Raw genomic sequence first — 16,758 nt, 5'->3', positions numbered from 1 at the left:
CCCTCTCAGACTGAGGCTCCCTGAGGGTAGGATTGTGTTTCCACAGGCTGGGGCTCCATAAGGGTCTGGCTGTGTCTCTGCTCAAAGTGGGGCTCCCTGAGGCAGGACTGCATCTCCCCTCAGACTGGGGTTCCCCGAGGACGGGGCTGTGTCTCCCCTCAGACTGGGACTCCCTGGGGGCGGGACTGTGTCTCCCCTCAGACCGGGGCTCCCTGAGGATTGGGCTGTGTCTCCCTTCAGACCGGGGCTCCCTTGGGGCGGGGCTGTGTCTCCCCTCAGACCGGGGCTCCCTGAGGACGGGGCTGTTCTCCCCTCAGACCGGGGCTCCCTGAGGATGGGGCTGTCTCCCATCAAACCGGGGGTCGCTGAGGACGGGGCTGTGTCTCCCCTCAGAACGGGGCTCCCTGAGGGCGGGGCTGTGTCTCCCCTCAGACCGGGGCTCCCTGAGGATTGGGCTGTGTCTCCCTTCAGACCGGGGCTCCCTGGGGGCGGGGCTGTGTCTCCCCTCAGACCGGGGCTCCCTGAGGACGGGGCTGTTCTCCCCTCAGACCGGGGCTCCCTGAGGATGGGGCTGTCTCCCATCAAACCGGGGGTCGCTGAGGACGGGGCTGTGTCTCCCCTCAGAACGGGGCTCCCTGAGGGCGGGGCTGTGTCTCCCCTCAGACCGGGGCTCCCTGAGGATTGGGCTGTGTCTCCCTTCAGACCGGGGCTCCCTGGGGGCGGGGCTGTGTCTCCCATCAGACCTGGGCTCCCTGAGGGCGGGGCTGTGTCTCCCCTCAGTCTTTTGCTCCCTGAAGTGAGGGCTGTATTTCCGCTCAGAGTAGGCCTCCTAAAGGCAAGGCTGTTTTCTCCCTCTCAGACTGAGGCTCCCTGAGGGTAGGATTGTGTTTCCACAGGCTGGGGCTCCATAAGGGTCTGGCTGTGTCTCTGCTCAAAGTGGGGCTCCCTGAGGCAGGACTGCATCTCCCCTCAGACTGGGGTTCCCCGAGGACGGGGCTGTGTCTCCCCTCAGACTGGGACTCCCTGGGTGCGGGACTGTGTCTCCCCTCAGACCGGGGCTCCCTGAGGATGGGGCTGTCTCCCATCAGACCGAGGGTCCCTGAGGACGGGGCTGTGTCTCCCCTCAGACCGGGGCTCCCTGAGGGCGGGGCTGTGTCTCCCCTCAGACCGGGGCTCCCTGAGGATGGGGCTGTCTCCCATCAAACCGGGGGTCGCTGAGGACGGGGCTGTGTCTCCCCTCAGACCGGGGCTCCCTGAGGGCGGGGCTGTGTCTCCCCTCAGACCGGGGCTCCCTGAGGATGGGGCTGTCTCCCATCAAACCGGGCGTCGCTGAGGACGGGCTGTTCTCCCCTCAGACCGGGGCTCCCTGAGGACGGGGCTGTGTCTCCCCTCAGACCGGGGCTCCCTGAGGGCGGGGCTGTGTCTCCCCTCAGACCGGGGCTCCCTGAGGATGGGGCTGTCTCCCATCAAACCGGGGGTCACTGAGGACGGGGCTTTGTCTCCCCTCAGACCGGGGCTCCCTGAGGGCGGGGCTGTGTCTCCCCTCAGACCGGGGCTCCCTGAGGACGGGGCTGTGTCTCCCCTCAGACCGGGGCTCCCTGAGGACGGGACTGTTCTCCCCTCAGACCGGGGCTCCCTGAGGATGGGGCTGTCTCCCATCAAACCGGGCGTCGCTGAGGACGGGGCTGTGTCTCCCCTCAGACCGGGGCTCCCTGAGGGCGGGGCTGTGTCTCCCCTCAGACCGGGGCTCCCTGAGGACGGGGCTGTGTCTCCCCTCAGACCGGGGCTCCCTGAGGGCGGGGCTGTGTCTCCCCTCAGACCGGGGCTCCCTGAGGATGGGGCTGTCTCCCATCAAACCGGGGGTCACTGAGGACGGGGCTGTGTCTCCCCTCAGACCGGGGCTCCCTGAGGGCGGGGCTCTGTCTCCCTTCAGACCGGGGCTCCCTGGGGGCGGGGCTGTGTCTCCCATCAGACCTGGGCTCCCTGAGGGCGGGGCTGTGTCTCCCCTCAGTCTTTTGCTCCCTGAAGTGAGGGCTGTATTTCCGCTCAGAGTAGGCCTCCTAAAGGCAAGGCTGTTTTCTCCCTCTCAGACTGAGGCTCCCTGAGGGTAGGATTGTGTTTCCACAGGCTGGGGCTCCATAAGGGTCTGGCTGTGTCTCTGCTCAAAGTGGGGCTCCCTGAGGCAGGACTGCATCTCCCCTCAGACTGGGGTTCCCTGAGGACGGGGCTGTGTCTCCCCTCAGACTGGGGCTCCCTGAGGACAAGGCTGGGTCTCCCCTGAGGCTGCAGCTCCCTGATGGCATTGCTGTTTTTCCTCCGACAAGACTCCCTGAGTGGAGGGCTGCATCTCTTCCTCTTTCTGACTGGAGAGCCCCAGCTTCTATTCTGACTCTTTTAAGCTTCTCATTGCGAAGGTGTCACCCTCAGGCCCTGTCCTTTAGCACCAGGCTGGAGTTCTCATTTCAGCCTTTCCAGTGCTTTCTGTCTTTGCTGGGGTCTTCTCAACGCCCAGTGCATGGTCATTCTTCCTGCAACTGTTTTTGAAATGATTTTTGGGGGGAGAGCAGTGAGGAAAAGAACATTTTGCTCTGCTCCCTGATCTTGATTTAAGCAACAAAGGAAGCCAAGCTTTAGGCTGTCACTTGGACATCTGAAGAATTTTATGCTTTTTTGGGGGGAAAAATACATTTGCCTGTTGGAAAAAAAGTCTCTTTGAGCTCTCCAGAGAAAGATAGTGGAGGAAAGCACTTATGGTCTGGTCTCTCTGTGTCCTTGCTGTTTGAGCCCTGCTTCGTGTTGGAAGACCTGGTTTTTTACCCCTTGGCTTCTTACTGGCTCTGTGCCTGTGGGCAAGTCACTCACCATCTCTGAGCCTTGGAGTCCTCAGTGGATCAACCCCAACAGGGCACTGGGAGTGTATGTGATGGGATGGGCTTCCTGTAAGTAGAAGTGGCTTGTGTCACCTGTCCCCTTTCTGCTTTGTCACCAAGTGAGCCTGAGCACCCACCAGGAGAATGACCGCTCCGCTCAGCACCAGGCCGATGATGATGACTAAGCTGTCTGATGAGACTCAGTCTGTCCAAGTGCTCCACAGCAGTCCTAAGGGAGGAACTGTTTTTTAACTCCACTTTACAGGTGGGGAAACTGAGGCACAAGGAAGGCAAGTAACTTGTCCAGAGGTGGGATGTGAACCCAGCTTGTCTGACTGTAGTCCATATACTTAACCATTAGGCTCTACAGCTAAGAGGAAGTATAGGGGCTGGCCGTGAGCATGACCATGTTGGGAGACAAGAGCCTTGCTCACCCATTGGCCATTCCTTTTGGTTTTCCTTCATCCATCCAATTTGCCAGGATCCTGCTCTGAGTCAGGTTCTAGGCTGGCCTGGAGCAGAGGTGGGGTCCCTGCCCCATGTGAGAGACAGAGGCACCCCTGATTTTGCAGTCCAGGGTGTGTTGAGTATGGTAATGGGTCCTATAAGTCAGAGGATGGCACAGTACAGGCCAGAGAGAGCTCAGAGGAAATGGTTGTTGGTCAGTGTCTGTCCAAGGAAGGCAGAATTGAGGAGGATGAATAGGAATGGTTCTAGAAGGATGGTAAGGATAATCTCAGCAGAGTAGGGGGAAGAGGGTTTGCATTATCTTCAGGTGCCATGGCCAGGATGACACATGCCACAGGGCTCAGTGAGAGTCTGGAGGTCACTGGGCAGGGAGCCACCGAAGCTAGGTGGCTGGGTTCTATTTCTTAGTCCAGCTGTGTGCCTCTCGCCCAGGCAGGTCCCATCTGCTTCCCTTAAAAATAAGACCCCATATCTGTATCTCTCTCTTTCTGTCAATCTCACCCTCTCTCTTTCTCTCTCTTTCTCCCTCTCTCTCTCTTTCTCTCTCTTTCTCCCTCTCTCTCTCTCTCTCTCTCTCTCTCTCTCTCTCCCTCTCTCTCTCTCTCTTTCTCACACACACACACACACACACACACACACACACACACACGGTCTCACTCTTTCTCACTAGCTTATACATGACTGAACCTGAGTTCCAGAAATAAACTTGGAGGAGACACAGACCTTGAAGAAGTCAATTGCCTTCTCTCCGAGTCTCACATTCCTGATTTATAAAGGAATTAGAAAAGGTGACCTCTGAGGTCCCTTCCAGATTGAACATTCTAGAATTTTATGTAATTATAGAATTTCATTACAGAATTCAAAGATAAACCTCAGCACTTGCTTTAGTAGGAGTCCCCCTCACCCCACCCCCTCTTCCCCCATCCCCCAACCCTCTTTATTACTTTCCAGCTCCTCACCGCATCTCAAGTGCCACCACTGTAGAGTCATCTTTGGAATTTAGGCATTTTGTCCTTTGTTTAAATCAAGACAGACACTCCTGCCCCAAATCCTAGCACACTACAGGAGGGGAGGGTCAGCCCAGGTCCAGGTCAGCCCACCTCAGTGTGGATGAGCATATATCAAATTGGTATCTTACCTGTAGCTCCTGCTGCCTACTTTTCAGAGCTGCCTGTGTATCATTTCATCTGATGCTCACTGCAGTGGGCTGGGAGGTTTATCAGAAGGTTTCCAAAGGGACAGCTGCTGGGAGCAGGTCTGGGAGAGGGGTGATGGAGGCCAGCAGAAGGGTCCTGTGCCTTTGGGTCATGGAGGGCTAACAGGGTAGCTGCTTTTGGGGAGAGGGCCCTGAATGAAGAGACTGGAGCAGAGGATGGGAATCTGGTCGGGGACCAGAGCTGGTATGATTGATGATCACCATCTGGGACCTCCCCGGGTAGCAGAGGATGCTGTATCCTGGCACCAGGCTGCTGTTGCATCTATCTGTCTGTTGGTTGGTCTTTGGCTCCCACCTCAGAGTGGGGAGCATGGGTGGTGGGGTTGACTGTGGGTCAAGTTGTCCAGACAGGTTGTCACTGCTGATGGCTGCAGTGATGGTGACTTAGGGTGAGGTCTCCTTCTAGACCTTTCTGGCTCTGCCACTGCTTGCGCAGCATGGCTACTCCCTGCCCCTCCCTGGGCCTCAGTTTCCCCCTCCTCAAGGAGTAGGTGGAACGGATGATCCTGAGGGGCCCATCCAGCTCTGATATTTGGAGTTGGCTGGCAGGAAGCCACATAGCCTAGTGTTTCTCCTCTCTGGGGAAAGGGTGCAAGGGGCATCGGGGCCCGTGGGGGAGTAGGGGCGTGGAGGCGGGGATGAGAAGACCCTGGGGACATCTGGGAGGGAAGTGGGACATGGGTAAGATGGTTGGCAAGAGCAGAGCTTGACTTTAGGACAGCGTAGGAAGGAGTCAGTAGTTCCAACAGGTGGGAGGGCTCACAGGAAGCCCCTTCAGCAATAAAGCCCTTGCCCGAGTCATCGAGGGTCTTCAATGAGCAGGTCTTCCGGTGGGCACCTCTGGGAGGCTGTGTGAAGCACAGCTCAGAGCTGTCCCAGGGGGAGTCAGGAAGCCGGGCATTTATCCTCCAACTCCTGTCCATCATTGGCTGCCCTGGGGAATGTAAACTTCCTGGTATTTGCAGCCCTGCCTCCCCGAGAAAGCCCTTGGAAGAGAAGTAGGAGGAAACTGTGGGTGTGTACAGGAACTAGGAGGGCTGAAGGGGTAGGGCCGAGCATCAGCAACGTTCAGAGCTGGCACTCTTCTCTATATTGTACAGATGAGGAAACAGGCTCAGAGAGGTTGAGTCACTTCCCAACCAGAGACCAAGTTTTCTTCGAGCCATGTTGCTTCCTGACAGCAGCGGGTCACTGTGGAGTGAGGGACACCAGATGTGCAGGACATGCCCTTGCCTGATCTCCCTATGATCTCCCACCTGTAAGATGGGATAATGCCTACCCAATACTGATTTTGCAGGACAGCGTGAGAATTGGGAGCTAATATTTGCAGAACGCTTAGCTCAGTGCCTGGGGTTCAGTGAGTAGGAGCCATGATTGCACAGAGGCAGGGCAGGAGGGACTCTGCTCCTGTTGTGAGACCTCTCTGCCCCCAAACATTGTGTCCATCATTTTTTGTTTGTTTGTTTGTTTGGCCACGCTGTGGGGCTTGCGAAATCTTAGTTCCCCAACCAGGGATTGAACCTGGGACCCTGGGAATGAGAGCGCGGAGCCCTAACCACTGGACCATCAGGGAATTCCCAGTAATCTTGCTGCATGAGTTCAAGTCTAATTGTTAGGACCATGTGTTAGCTCTGGCCTTGACCACAGAAGGACCCTGTTCAAATGAGTCTGCATCCCCTGGGAGGTATCATTAATTAATCCACTGGCACAGGTAAGATGATTGAATAAACTGGCTGTAAGTAGAGCCCTGAGAGAATGGGACATTGATGGCTTGATTTCACTTTATTTTTTCAGAGACAGAGAAGTGGTAAAAGGAGAATTTCTAGAACAATTTCTACAACGTTGGGCAGATTGGGTTTTGGCCCAAGAGCAAGGGGCTGTGGGATCCAGGGCACCAGGGTCCACAGGAGTGTGTGGCGGGGGTGAGAGACAGGAAGCACCACACACCCTAGGAGATGAGCTGAGGAACCTCTGGGGCCCAGCCAGCTCCAATGAGCCCTAATAAACTGTGCTGAAGGAGCCTCCTGCTTCCCCTTTGCCTGAAGCCAGGCCCGAGGCAGCCTCCGGATCTCAATAACAGCCTGAATACCCTGAGATCCTTGGGCTGTGCTAACTCCTGCTCTCTCCCCCTCTTTCAGGAACCTTTTGGACAAAGACATGTTCTCCAAGTCTGACCCATGTAAGTCCCGCACTGACAGTAATAACAGTAACAACAGCAACGGCATTATGTTTTATTTTTTTATTTTCCATGATAGTTTATTCCAAGATATTGAATATACTTCCCTGTTCTATATAGTAGGACCTTGTTGTTTTAACTATTTTATGTATAGTATTAATTCCAAACTTCTAATTTATCCCTCCCCCTTACCTTTCCCCTTTGGTAACCATAAGTTTGTTTTCTATATCTGTGAGTCTATTTCTGCTTTGTAAATAAGTTCATTTGTATCACTTTTTAGATTCTACACATAAATGATATCATATGATAGTTCTTTTTCTCTCTCTGACTTACTTCACTTAGTATGATAATCTCTAGGTCCATCCATGTTGCTGCAAATGGCATTATTTCATTCTTTTTGTGGCCGAGTAATATTCCACCATATATATACCACATCTTCTTTATCCATTCATCTGTCCATGGACATTTAGGTTGCTTCCATGTCTTGGCTATTGTAACTAGTGCTGCTATGAACATTGGGGTGCATGAATCCTTTCAAATTAGAGTTTTCTCCAGATATATGCCCAGGAGTGGGATTGCTGGATCATATGGTAGCTCTATTTTTAGTTTTTTAAGGCACCTCCATACTGTTTTCCATACTGGCTGCACCAATTTACATTCCCACCAACAGTGTAGGAAGATTCCCTTTCCCCCACACCCTCTCCAGCATTTCTTCTTTGTAGACTTTTTGATGATGGCCATTCTGACTGGTGTGAGGTGATACCTCATTGTAGTTTTGATTTACATTTCTCTAAGAATTAGTGATGTTGAGCATCTTTTCATGTGTCTATTGGCCATCTGTATGTCTTCTCTGGAGAAATGTCTATTTAGGTCTTCTGCCCATTTTTTGATCGGGTTGTTTGCTTTTTCTGTTACTGAACTGTATGAGCTGTTTGTATATTTGGAAATTAAGCCCCGTTGGTCGCATCATTTGCAAATATTTTCTCCCAGTCTGTACGTAGGCTTTTTGTTTTGTTTATAGTTTCCTTTGCTACAACGGCATTATGACTACTACAATAGCCAACACAGGAGCCTGTACTGAGCGCTCACTATGTACTAGGCATTGTTCCTAGTACATCAAGGCTGTCTAATGTTTCACCGATACTGTCTGGAGAAAGAGAACTTGGAGGTCTGACCCTTCCCAGCCCCCGTACTTGTGAAGCCTCAACACAACCAAGCGGGTAGGGAGGGCTCAGAAGGTCTCAGTCCCAGGGAAATCAGTGCATTTAAGAGTGCCAAATGTCTGTGGCCTAGGGGGATGAGCACTGATTTTGGAGCCCAGGGTTCTAGCCCTAAGCAATGCCGCTCAAGTATATGACCTCAGACAACTCATTGGCCTCCTCTGATCCTCAGTTTCCCCATCAGGGAAGTGGGGCTGAGGATTATAATAGGCCCCATGAGGCCACCTTGGACTCTAAAGGGACAAGCGGGTTTCAGATGCTCTCTCCTGCCACACCTCAGCCACTCAGTCCTCCATCTTGCACACCTGTCTACCAGCCTCACACTTTACACTTGCTCTAGCCTAGATGTGAGTGACCCCGACCCTCCTCCCAAAGGGTGCTCCTCCCAGACACACCTGTGTTCTGGGCCCCCTCCTCCAAGCCGAGCCCACCCCCACCCAGACCCAACACTGCTACCCAGGCTGTAGTGTCCTGAGGCGCCTGACCCTCCAGGGCCCTCCGCATCTGGGGCCCACACCTTCCTCTTGGCCTGGGGTGTTAACCCTTTTTTCTCTCCTCTCCTCACAGTATGCGTCATGTATACTCAAGGGATGGAGAACAAGCAGTGGCGGGAGGTAGGTACAGCCCCTCTCCCACCGTGGAAACATCAGCCTTTTCCTGATTGTCTGTCTGTCTGTTCATCTAACTCTGTAGTCATCCCACCTGATGTGTGTCCAACTTCAGCATCTAAACCCCCGTGAAGGATAGTAAGGCGTGCAGAGTCTTGTCCTTGCTAATGCAAGAAGAGACTGAAGGTGGAGAGAAAGTTCCTGTCCTCAGGGAGCCCTAGTCTGAGGGGGGAGACAGGGAGTCCAGGCCCACCAAGATCATGGCCTGAGACATGGGTACAGCATCTAGCACCATGTCTCAGCCAGAGCAGCCTTCCCATGGTTTTTGACTAATGTGAGTGAGTGTGGCTTTAGTTAGGTGATTCTCCTGCTCAGAAACCTTTGGTGACTCCCCTCTTCTTTGAATTAAGTCTCAGCTGCTTAGCCTGACTTCCAAGCTCTGCCATAACTCAGGATGGCCTCCTTTTCCAGACTTATCTCAATTCCATTGTCCCCACCCCAGGCCTTTTGACCCTTGTGATAGGGTGTTTAAGGAGAGGGCAGACTTGAAGGGCTCGCTCTTAAGAATCACAGACACTTTTAGTGGGTGGCTGCTAGATACCTTCAGTCTATTCCCCACCCAGAAGCCAGAGGAATCCTATTAAAACCCAAGTCAAATTCTGTCCCTCCTCTGTTCAGAACCATCCGGTAGCTCCCATCTTGCAAAACTAAAGTCTCTGTGGTGGCCCAACAGGCCCTACAGGATCTGACTTCCTTTACCTGACTGACCCATTCCCTACTGCTCATCCCCTCCATCACTCCACTCCAGCCACACCTGTCTCTTCCTGCCTCAGGACCTTTGTACTTGCTCTTCCTTCTTCCTGGAATGCTCTTTCCCCAGATGTTCACGTGACCCCTCCACAGTTCCCTCAGATCTTGACTCAGACATCACCCTATCAAGGCCTTCCTTTGGCTACCCCATCTAACATTTCAGCCTCTCCACCCTTTCCTGCTTAATTTTGCCTCCTTATCGCTTTTCACCATAAGCCATAAATGATACTCTGGTTTACTTATTTATCTTGTTTGTCATGTGTCATCTCCATGAGGGCAAGGATTTTCATCTGTCATTAACTCTTACATTTGGAGCACCTGGAATGATGCCCAGCACACAGTAGGTGTTAATAAATGGCTGTTGAAGGAATGACTGGATTAGGAAAAGAAGCCAGGTGACAGAGGCTGGCAAGGATGTGGCAGCTGTTGTCTCGTTCCCGTCTCTGCTTCCTTCTTCCCTTAGACCTTCTGTGCCAGCTGGTTTTCAGGTGCAGAGAATAAAAGGGGGAACTGGTCAAGGGGGAGGGTCCTTGCAGCCCCTGGCTCCTGTCTGAACAAAGAAGGAGCAGACCTCCTTACTCTTGGAGAAGAGGATCTGGCCAAGCAAGGATGAGGTCAAAGTCTGGGAGGTGAAGAACGTTTTCTTCCAGGGTTGAGGAGGTGGGGGTGAATTTACTGGACTCAGAGCTGAAGGGGTTTTCCTGTGACCTTCGTAGCTGTGCTCACTCCTTCTGGTGATCAGAAGAGGCCCAAGGATGGGACGAGAGGGAATTTGACCTTGGCAGCCCTACCCATGCCCTTCTCTACCCAGACCTGGGAGAGAGGCCCAGGGGCTCCGGATAGAAACTCAGCTTGGTGTCTCCACTGAGAGAGGGAAGTACCAATGGCTAATGGAACAGAGGCAGCTCCAAAGAACAGAAGGACACAGGTCCAGACCCCAGGGCCTGCGGAAAGGGAAGGAAGAGGAGTGGTGCATGAGATGACCAAAGCCAGGAGCCCACAGGGGCGGTGGTCCCAGGTGACTTGATGAGAATGAGACCGGCCAGTAAAGCTTCAGTAATTCAGACTTCAGAAACAAACCTCCCCTTCCTCGTTGGTGGACTGACTGGAGCATCACCTGCCCTGCTCCCTGATCTGCCCTCCCTCAGGCTTGGCAGAAGCAAGCTGCCAAAGGGAATGAATTTTATCCATAAAATGTATGGGAAAGATTTCCACAGGGGCTGGGCTAAAGTTGACTTTTTCTCCCTCTCCAATACTCTAAGCCAATTAAAGCATAAACCAGATTGCTGGGGAAATATTTAGCTTAAAGGAACTAATTACTTTTGAGACCTTTTGACTGAGCTTCATAGAGAACAGTAGTGTCCTAACGTCTCGGTGATTCATTCAGGAAAGTCTGGAAGGGCCTCTTCAGAGGGTGCTGCTCCATTGAACCCTTAATTACATCCTGTAATGAGACTTGTCTCATTTGGGTCAGGGCCCACGTTGCATCGTTTTTTTTTTTTTTGGCTGTGCTTTGTGGCATGCGGGATCTAAGTGCCCCAACCAGAGATTGAACCCATGCCCACTGCAGTGGAAGCTCAAAGGCTTAACCACTGGACTGCCAGGGAAATCCCCATGTTGCATCTTGTTATCACACATACTGCAGGGTGGAGCAGAGGAATGCTGACACGCCTTGGAATCAGATACACCTGTGCTTTCACTTCTGGCTCCAGCCCTTTCTGGAACAAGTTGCTTTTTTAAAAATTAATTAATTTTTTTCCATTAATTAATTAATTGATTTATTTTTGGCTGTGTTGGGTCTTCACTGCTGCGTGCAGGCTTTCTCTAGTTGCAGTGAGCGGGGGCCGCTCTTTGTTGCAGTGTGTGGGCTTCTCATTGTGGTGGCTTCTCTTATTGTGGAGCATGGGCTCTAGGCACGTGGGCTTCAGTAGTTGTGGCACACGGGCTCAGTAGTTGTGGTGCATGGGCTTAGTTGCTGCACATCATGTGGGATCTTCCTGGACCAGGGCTCGAACCCGTGTCCCCTGGCAGGCGGATTCTTAACCACTGCGCCACCAGGGGAGTCCCTTTTTTTTTTTTTTTTTTTTTTTTTTTTAAAGCAAAGTGTTTATTTTTCTTTATTTCTTTATTTTTTGGCTGCATAGGGTCTTAGTTGTGGCACACGAGATCTTCGTTGAAACATGCAGGATCTTTTGTTGTGGTGCGTGGGTTCCTCGCTGTGGCACATGGGCTCCAGAGCAAGTGGGCTCTGTAGTTTGTGGCACGTGGGCTCTCTCGTTGAGGTGCACAAGCTCAGTAGTTGTGGTGCATGGGCTTAGTTGCCCCAGGGCATGTGGGATCTTCCTTCCCAGACCAGGGCTCGAACCTCCTTCCTCTGCATTGGAAGGCGGATTCTTTACCACTGGACCACTGGGGAAGTCCCCTGGAACAAGTTGCTTTTAACCTCTGTGTTTCCACATATGTAATACGGGGATAACACCTACCTTGTAGGCCTGTGGTGAGGGCAAAGCAAGATGATGGATATAACATACCTGCTGTGTAGTCATTGTCTGGTAAATATCATTGTACAACATCATCCAGAGTATATGGGCCTTACTGGTCCCTCCCCCATTTCAGTCAATATTTACAACAGTAAGCATTCCTGAGATGGGGGAGGGGGAAGAGGGAGATAGGCCGAAAGAAAAGTGTTTCACCAAAAGCGCAAAATGGAACTAGGGAGTTTGCAGCCTAGAAGGGGAGATTCCCATGCATGAATAATGCTAATAGAGGATGTGATGAGAGGTATTGATGAGGATAGAATGGGAGTTCAGAGGAGAGAAAATTACAGCCAGAATGTCATTTGGATTTTTCAGTGGAATTTGAACCTCAACACCAGCCATCTGGCTAAGGGATGCATGATGTGGAGCAGAGGAGAATGTGGGTTGGAAGGAACTTCAGGGCTCAGCTGGTTCACCCTCCTCATCCTATAGAGGAGCAGGATTGGCCTCAGGTGTTGGAATCAGGGTGCTTGACCCCAGTGCAGTGGCAGTGTCCACTTGGAGGAGCTGAGTCGATCTGGGTTTCAGTGAAGCCGGGAGGCATACACAAGGGCCCAGCATCAAAGATGGTGGTGAGGGCTTCCCTGGTGGCACAGTGGTTAAGAATCCACCTGCCAATTCAGGGGACGTGGGTTTGAGCCCTGGTCTGGGAAGATTCCCACATGCCGCGGAGCAGCTAAGCCCGTGTGCCACAACTACTGAGCTTGCGCTCTAGAGCCCGCAAACCACAACTACTGAGCCCACGTGCCACAACTACTGAAGCCTGTGTGCCTAGAACCTGTGCTCCGCAACAAGAGAAGTCACTGCAACGCGAAGCCTGCGCACCGCAGTGAAGAGTAGCCCCCGCTCGCCGCAACTAGAGAAAGCCCGCACACAGCAATGAAGACCCAACGCAGCCTAAATAAATAAATAAATAGATAGATAAATAAATAGATAAATAAATTTGTAAAAAAAATAGATGGTGGTGAAAGCAAAGTCATGGAGGTGACTGGAGTAAGCAGGCCAGTCCAGGTCCTGCAGAGTTGGGAGATATAATAAAGGGCTAATTATAAAGGAGTGGGTGGGGTTCAGGGAAACCAACATGGGCTGGTGAATCACAGGGGCTGGGGACAGTAGGACTACTCCAGGCCTGAGGAGGTAAGGGGTGGGGGTGGTTCCTGGAACCTCAAGGGAGCTTGTCTACAGGAGTGGGGGCCCTCAGTGGAGGGACATGGTCAGCCCGGGCAACCTCACCCTCTCCCCACCCTCTGCTCTCCTACCTTCACCTCCCATTGGTGGAACCCCACTGGAAGACTTAGAGTGGGGGGTGGTTGTTGATCCAGTCCACACAGGTCGGCCTCCCAGGCACAGAGCACTGTGGGGAGGGGCTGGAAGTAGATCCAGAGGGCCAACGGAGACCATCCAAAACAGAGGGTGAGCAGATGAGTGAGGCTGGTGTTCAGGGTGTGAGGCTGGTAAGATACAGGGAGAGGCAGCTGAAGGGAGCTCATGACTCTCAGGCTGAGGACTGCTGGGGTCATAAGGTCAGAATGTCAGAGAGGAGACTGACCCCATTTACAAGAGACCATCAGCACCATGCCCAGCCTTCAGGGGTGATGGTGGCAGAGCTCTGTTGCATGGGCTACCCCTGGGACACAGGCTTCAAGCTATTTCTGTAGGAGGAAAGATACCCTCAAACATATCAAGGCCCTACTTCTTTGCCTGATTCTTTGTGTGACCTGCAGAGGAAAGTATCAGGAAGGGAGAGCTTAAAGAATAATCCAAATCCATCTCTATGGAACTGTCCCTGGGATGGAAGCATGTTTTTCCCAGTAAACACGAACCCATTCCCATGGCTCCACCTGCTAGTTCATTGCAAAAAGTCTCTCTGTTAGTGGAATCTTGGCCAAGAGTTACTCATTCCATGGCTGGAGGGAGTCAAGTGCAAGCACAGCAGTTTCTCCAGGCGGGGTCTCACATGTTTGCATAAGGCCACAGAAGGATGAAAGCTGCTCTCGCAGCCCCTGGCTGCCTGGTTTCAGCTGATTTTAACTGTTTGGGTCATTTTAATGCCTTCTGAGAATGCTTTGTCTTCCCATCACCTAAATCTGTCACTGCACTTTGTGAAAATTGACTCAAGATGTAATTTTAGCCCAGGAAATCGACCACTATTTGCATCAAGGCTTACTAAGCCCTTCTGCATGTCCCAGGAGAAGCAGGATGGCCAGGTAGGAGGAGTCCCAGAAACTCTCTCACTAGGAAGAGGGAGCTGTGCTTGGTTCCACATTTGAAAAGGGTAGGGGTGCAGCAAAAATAATAATAATAATAATAATAATAATGAATTTCACATTGGGAATTCCCTGGCAGTCCAGTGGTTAGGACTCCATGATTTCACTGCCGAGGGTGAGGGTTCAATCCCCGGTCAGGGAAATAAGATCCCGCAAGGCCTACAGCCAAAAAAAAGAAAAATGTAGGGGTGATCCCTGCCCCTCCCTTGCCAGGTGGCTGTCCAGGCTGAGGGCCCTTCAGAAAGGAGGAGATGGGTATCATGGAATCTTAGGGTGTCCCGCTGATCAACCCACACCACCTGCGGAGCATGTGGCCCCAGCTGCCACGCCCACGTGTCCCTGCCTGAGTGCTCAGTCTATTTTTTTTTTTTTTTTTTTTTGCGGTACGCGGGCCTCTCACTGCTGCGGCCTCTCCCGTTGCGGAGCACAGGCTCCGGACGCACAGGCTCAGTGGCCATGGCTCACGGGCCTATCTGCTCCACGGCATGTGGGATCTTCCCGGACCGGGGCACGAACCCGTGTCCCCTGCATCGGCAGGCGGACTCTCAACCACTGCGCCGCCAGGGAAGCCCTCAGTCTATTTTTGAGCAAACTCAGCCTGCTGTACATCTTAACACCAGCTGGGAATGACAGTTCATCTCTGAATATTCGCGATGATCTTCCTCGGAGCATCTTGACATGAGCCTCCACATAACTTTGACTCAATTTACTGTGTGCTGGGAGATGAATGCTGAGGACACAAAGGGTGACCAGACACTGTCTACAGCCAGAGCTCACTTTCAATTCAGGGAGGTAACAAAACCAACAATAACTGCAATAGTAATGCTAATAGCAAACACGTATCTAACAGTGATGTACCAGGCACGGTTTTAAAAAGCATTTACTGTAGTAACTCATTTAATCCTCACAACAACCCTGTGAAGGAGGTAGCAGCAGCATTATTATTGTTATTGTTATTATTATTATTGACCCCATTTAACAAAACAGGAAACTGAAGCACAGAGTGGTTAATGTGAAAGTAGTTTCTAGAACATGACGTCAGAACTATAATAGAGTTATATATAAAGGGCAAAATTCCACTCATTTCCTAATTTCGCACTCCTTAGATGTGCAAGTAAGTTGATTTTCTCTTCCACATATTCTTTATTTTTTTTTTTTAAATTATTTCTTTCTTTATTTTTGGCTGCGTTGGGTCTTTGTTGCTGTGCGTGGGCTTTCGCTAACTGCAGCAAGCGGGGGCTACTCTTCATTGCAGTGCACGGGCTTCTCATTGCAGCAGCTTCTCTTGTTGTGGAGCACAGGCTCTAGGTGCGCGGGCTTCAGTAGTTGTGGCATGCGGGCTCTAGGGCGCAGGCTCAGTAGTTGTGGCGCACAGGCTTAGTTGCTCTGCAGCATGTGGGATCTTCCCAGACCAGGGCTCGAACCCGTGTCCCCTGCATTGGCAGGCAGATTCTTAACCACTGTGCCACCAGGGAAGTCCCCCACATGTTCTTTCAATGTTTGAGGACAGCTCACATGGCCCTGTTAGTATGCTTTGGGGCAGCCCTAGAATGTGACCATTTCTATCAAGAGTTCCTCTTTATATAACTGTCTCTTGTCCCTTTGCTAATCTGGGAACACTCCCTGGAACGCACGTCCATTTGTCAATGTTCTTCCCAAAGTGTGCGTCCTGCACCATTCCCTTCTCCAGCTCAGAGCATCATGGGCTGGCTCCCTCCTCACAGGGGCTTTGACTAGACAATCATGCATTCTGTGTGTTTGTTTCCAAGGGTTATATATCTATCGACATTACCTAGAATTCCACTGGCCTTTTTGGCAGGTGTCTTCGACTTACTTCATATTGAGTTTGGGGGCTCCTGTATCCTCCTCAAACAAGCTGCTATCCAAACAGAATTCCTCCAGCTCAGATTTGGCAATTGAGTTTTTGAATCTAGATGTGAAATTTTACATTTATCTCTATTGCATGTCATTTGGCAGATTCAGTCTGTTGTTACGGTCTGAGAAGATCACGTTGAATTACAATTGTGCATTCAGCATCTTGGTTCTGCCTCCTGGTCCTGGGTCAGCTGCAGTCATTGTCCACGCGAGTGATAGGGGTTGAATGGGATGGAGTGCTGTGGTCCTCCACTAGAGACCTTTTTCCAGATTTATCTCAGTTATCTAATTGACCTTTGGGGAGTGCTGTTCAGCCACCTAGGATCTACACAACTTTGTTATAACCCATCTCGTATTTCTGCGTCTGGTCACTAAGGACATCATGAATAACAGTCAAATACCTTGTCAGATGACACCCTGAACTTGATGCCCATCCCAGCTCTGAGATTTACCACGTGACCTGGGTGAGGTATTTATCTTCTCCAAGTCTCATCTTACTCATCTGTAAAATGGGGTTAGGAGAGCTTCTTGGAAGGACTAAGATAATGCTTGTGAAATGCCTGGAAATACCAACTGCAGTGTGCCATTGCCCAGCTCGGGCCCCTGGGCGCCCTTCACAGGGGGAACGGCCACACTTGGAGACCCTGGGAACTAAACCAACCCTGCCCGCACCAGGAACCCAGGAGCAACAGCCAACATTCTCAAATACTC

The 16,758-nt window shown here is 51.8% G+C and overlaps 1 protein-coding gene across 5 annotated transcripts in view; it reads left to right on the top strand.

Annotated features, from left to right (window-relative positions):
- Window positions 1-16,758, top strand: part of CPNE5 (copine 5) — a 96,550-nt gene that overhangs the window by 11,127 nt on the left and 68,665 nt on the right. For all 5 annotated transcript variants that reach the window (XM_059076366.2, XM_067006103.1, XM_059076367.2 and 2 more), the window contains exons 2-3: window positions 6,693-6,733; window positions 8,518-8,564. In XM_059076366.2, coding sequence (XP_058932349.1) covers window positions 6,693-6,733; window positions 8,518-8,564 — 88 coding nt within the window. The remainder of the gene's footprint in view (window positions 1-6,692; window positions 6,734-8,517; window positions 8,565-16,758) is intronic.

The sequence above is a fragment of the Kogia breviceps genome, chromosome 10 (assembly GCF_026419965.1).
Source record: "Kogia breviceps isolate mKogBre1 chromosome 10, mKogBre1 haplotype 1, whole genome shotgun sequence".
Classification (NCBI taxonomy): domain Eukaryota; kingdom Metazoa; phylum Chordata; class Mammalia; order Artiodactyla; family Physeteridae; genus Kogia; species Kogia breviceps.
Note: the sequence above shows the minus strand (reverse complement) of the source record. Positions and strands in the feature narration are given on the sequence as shown.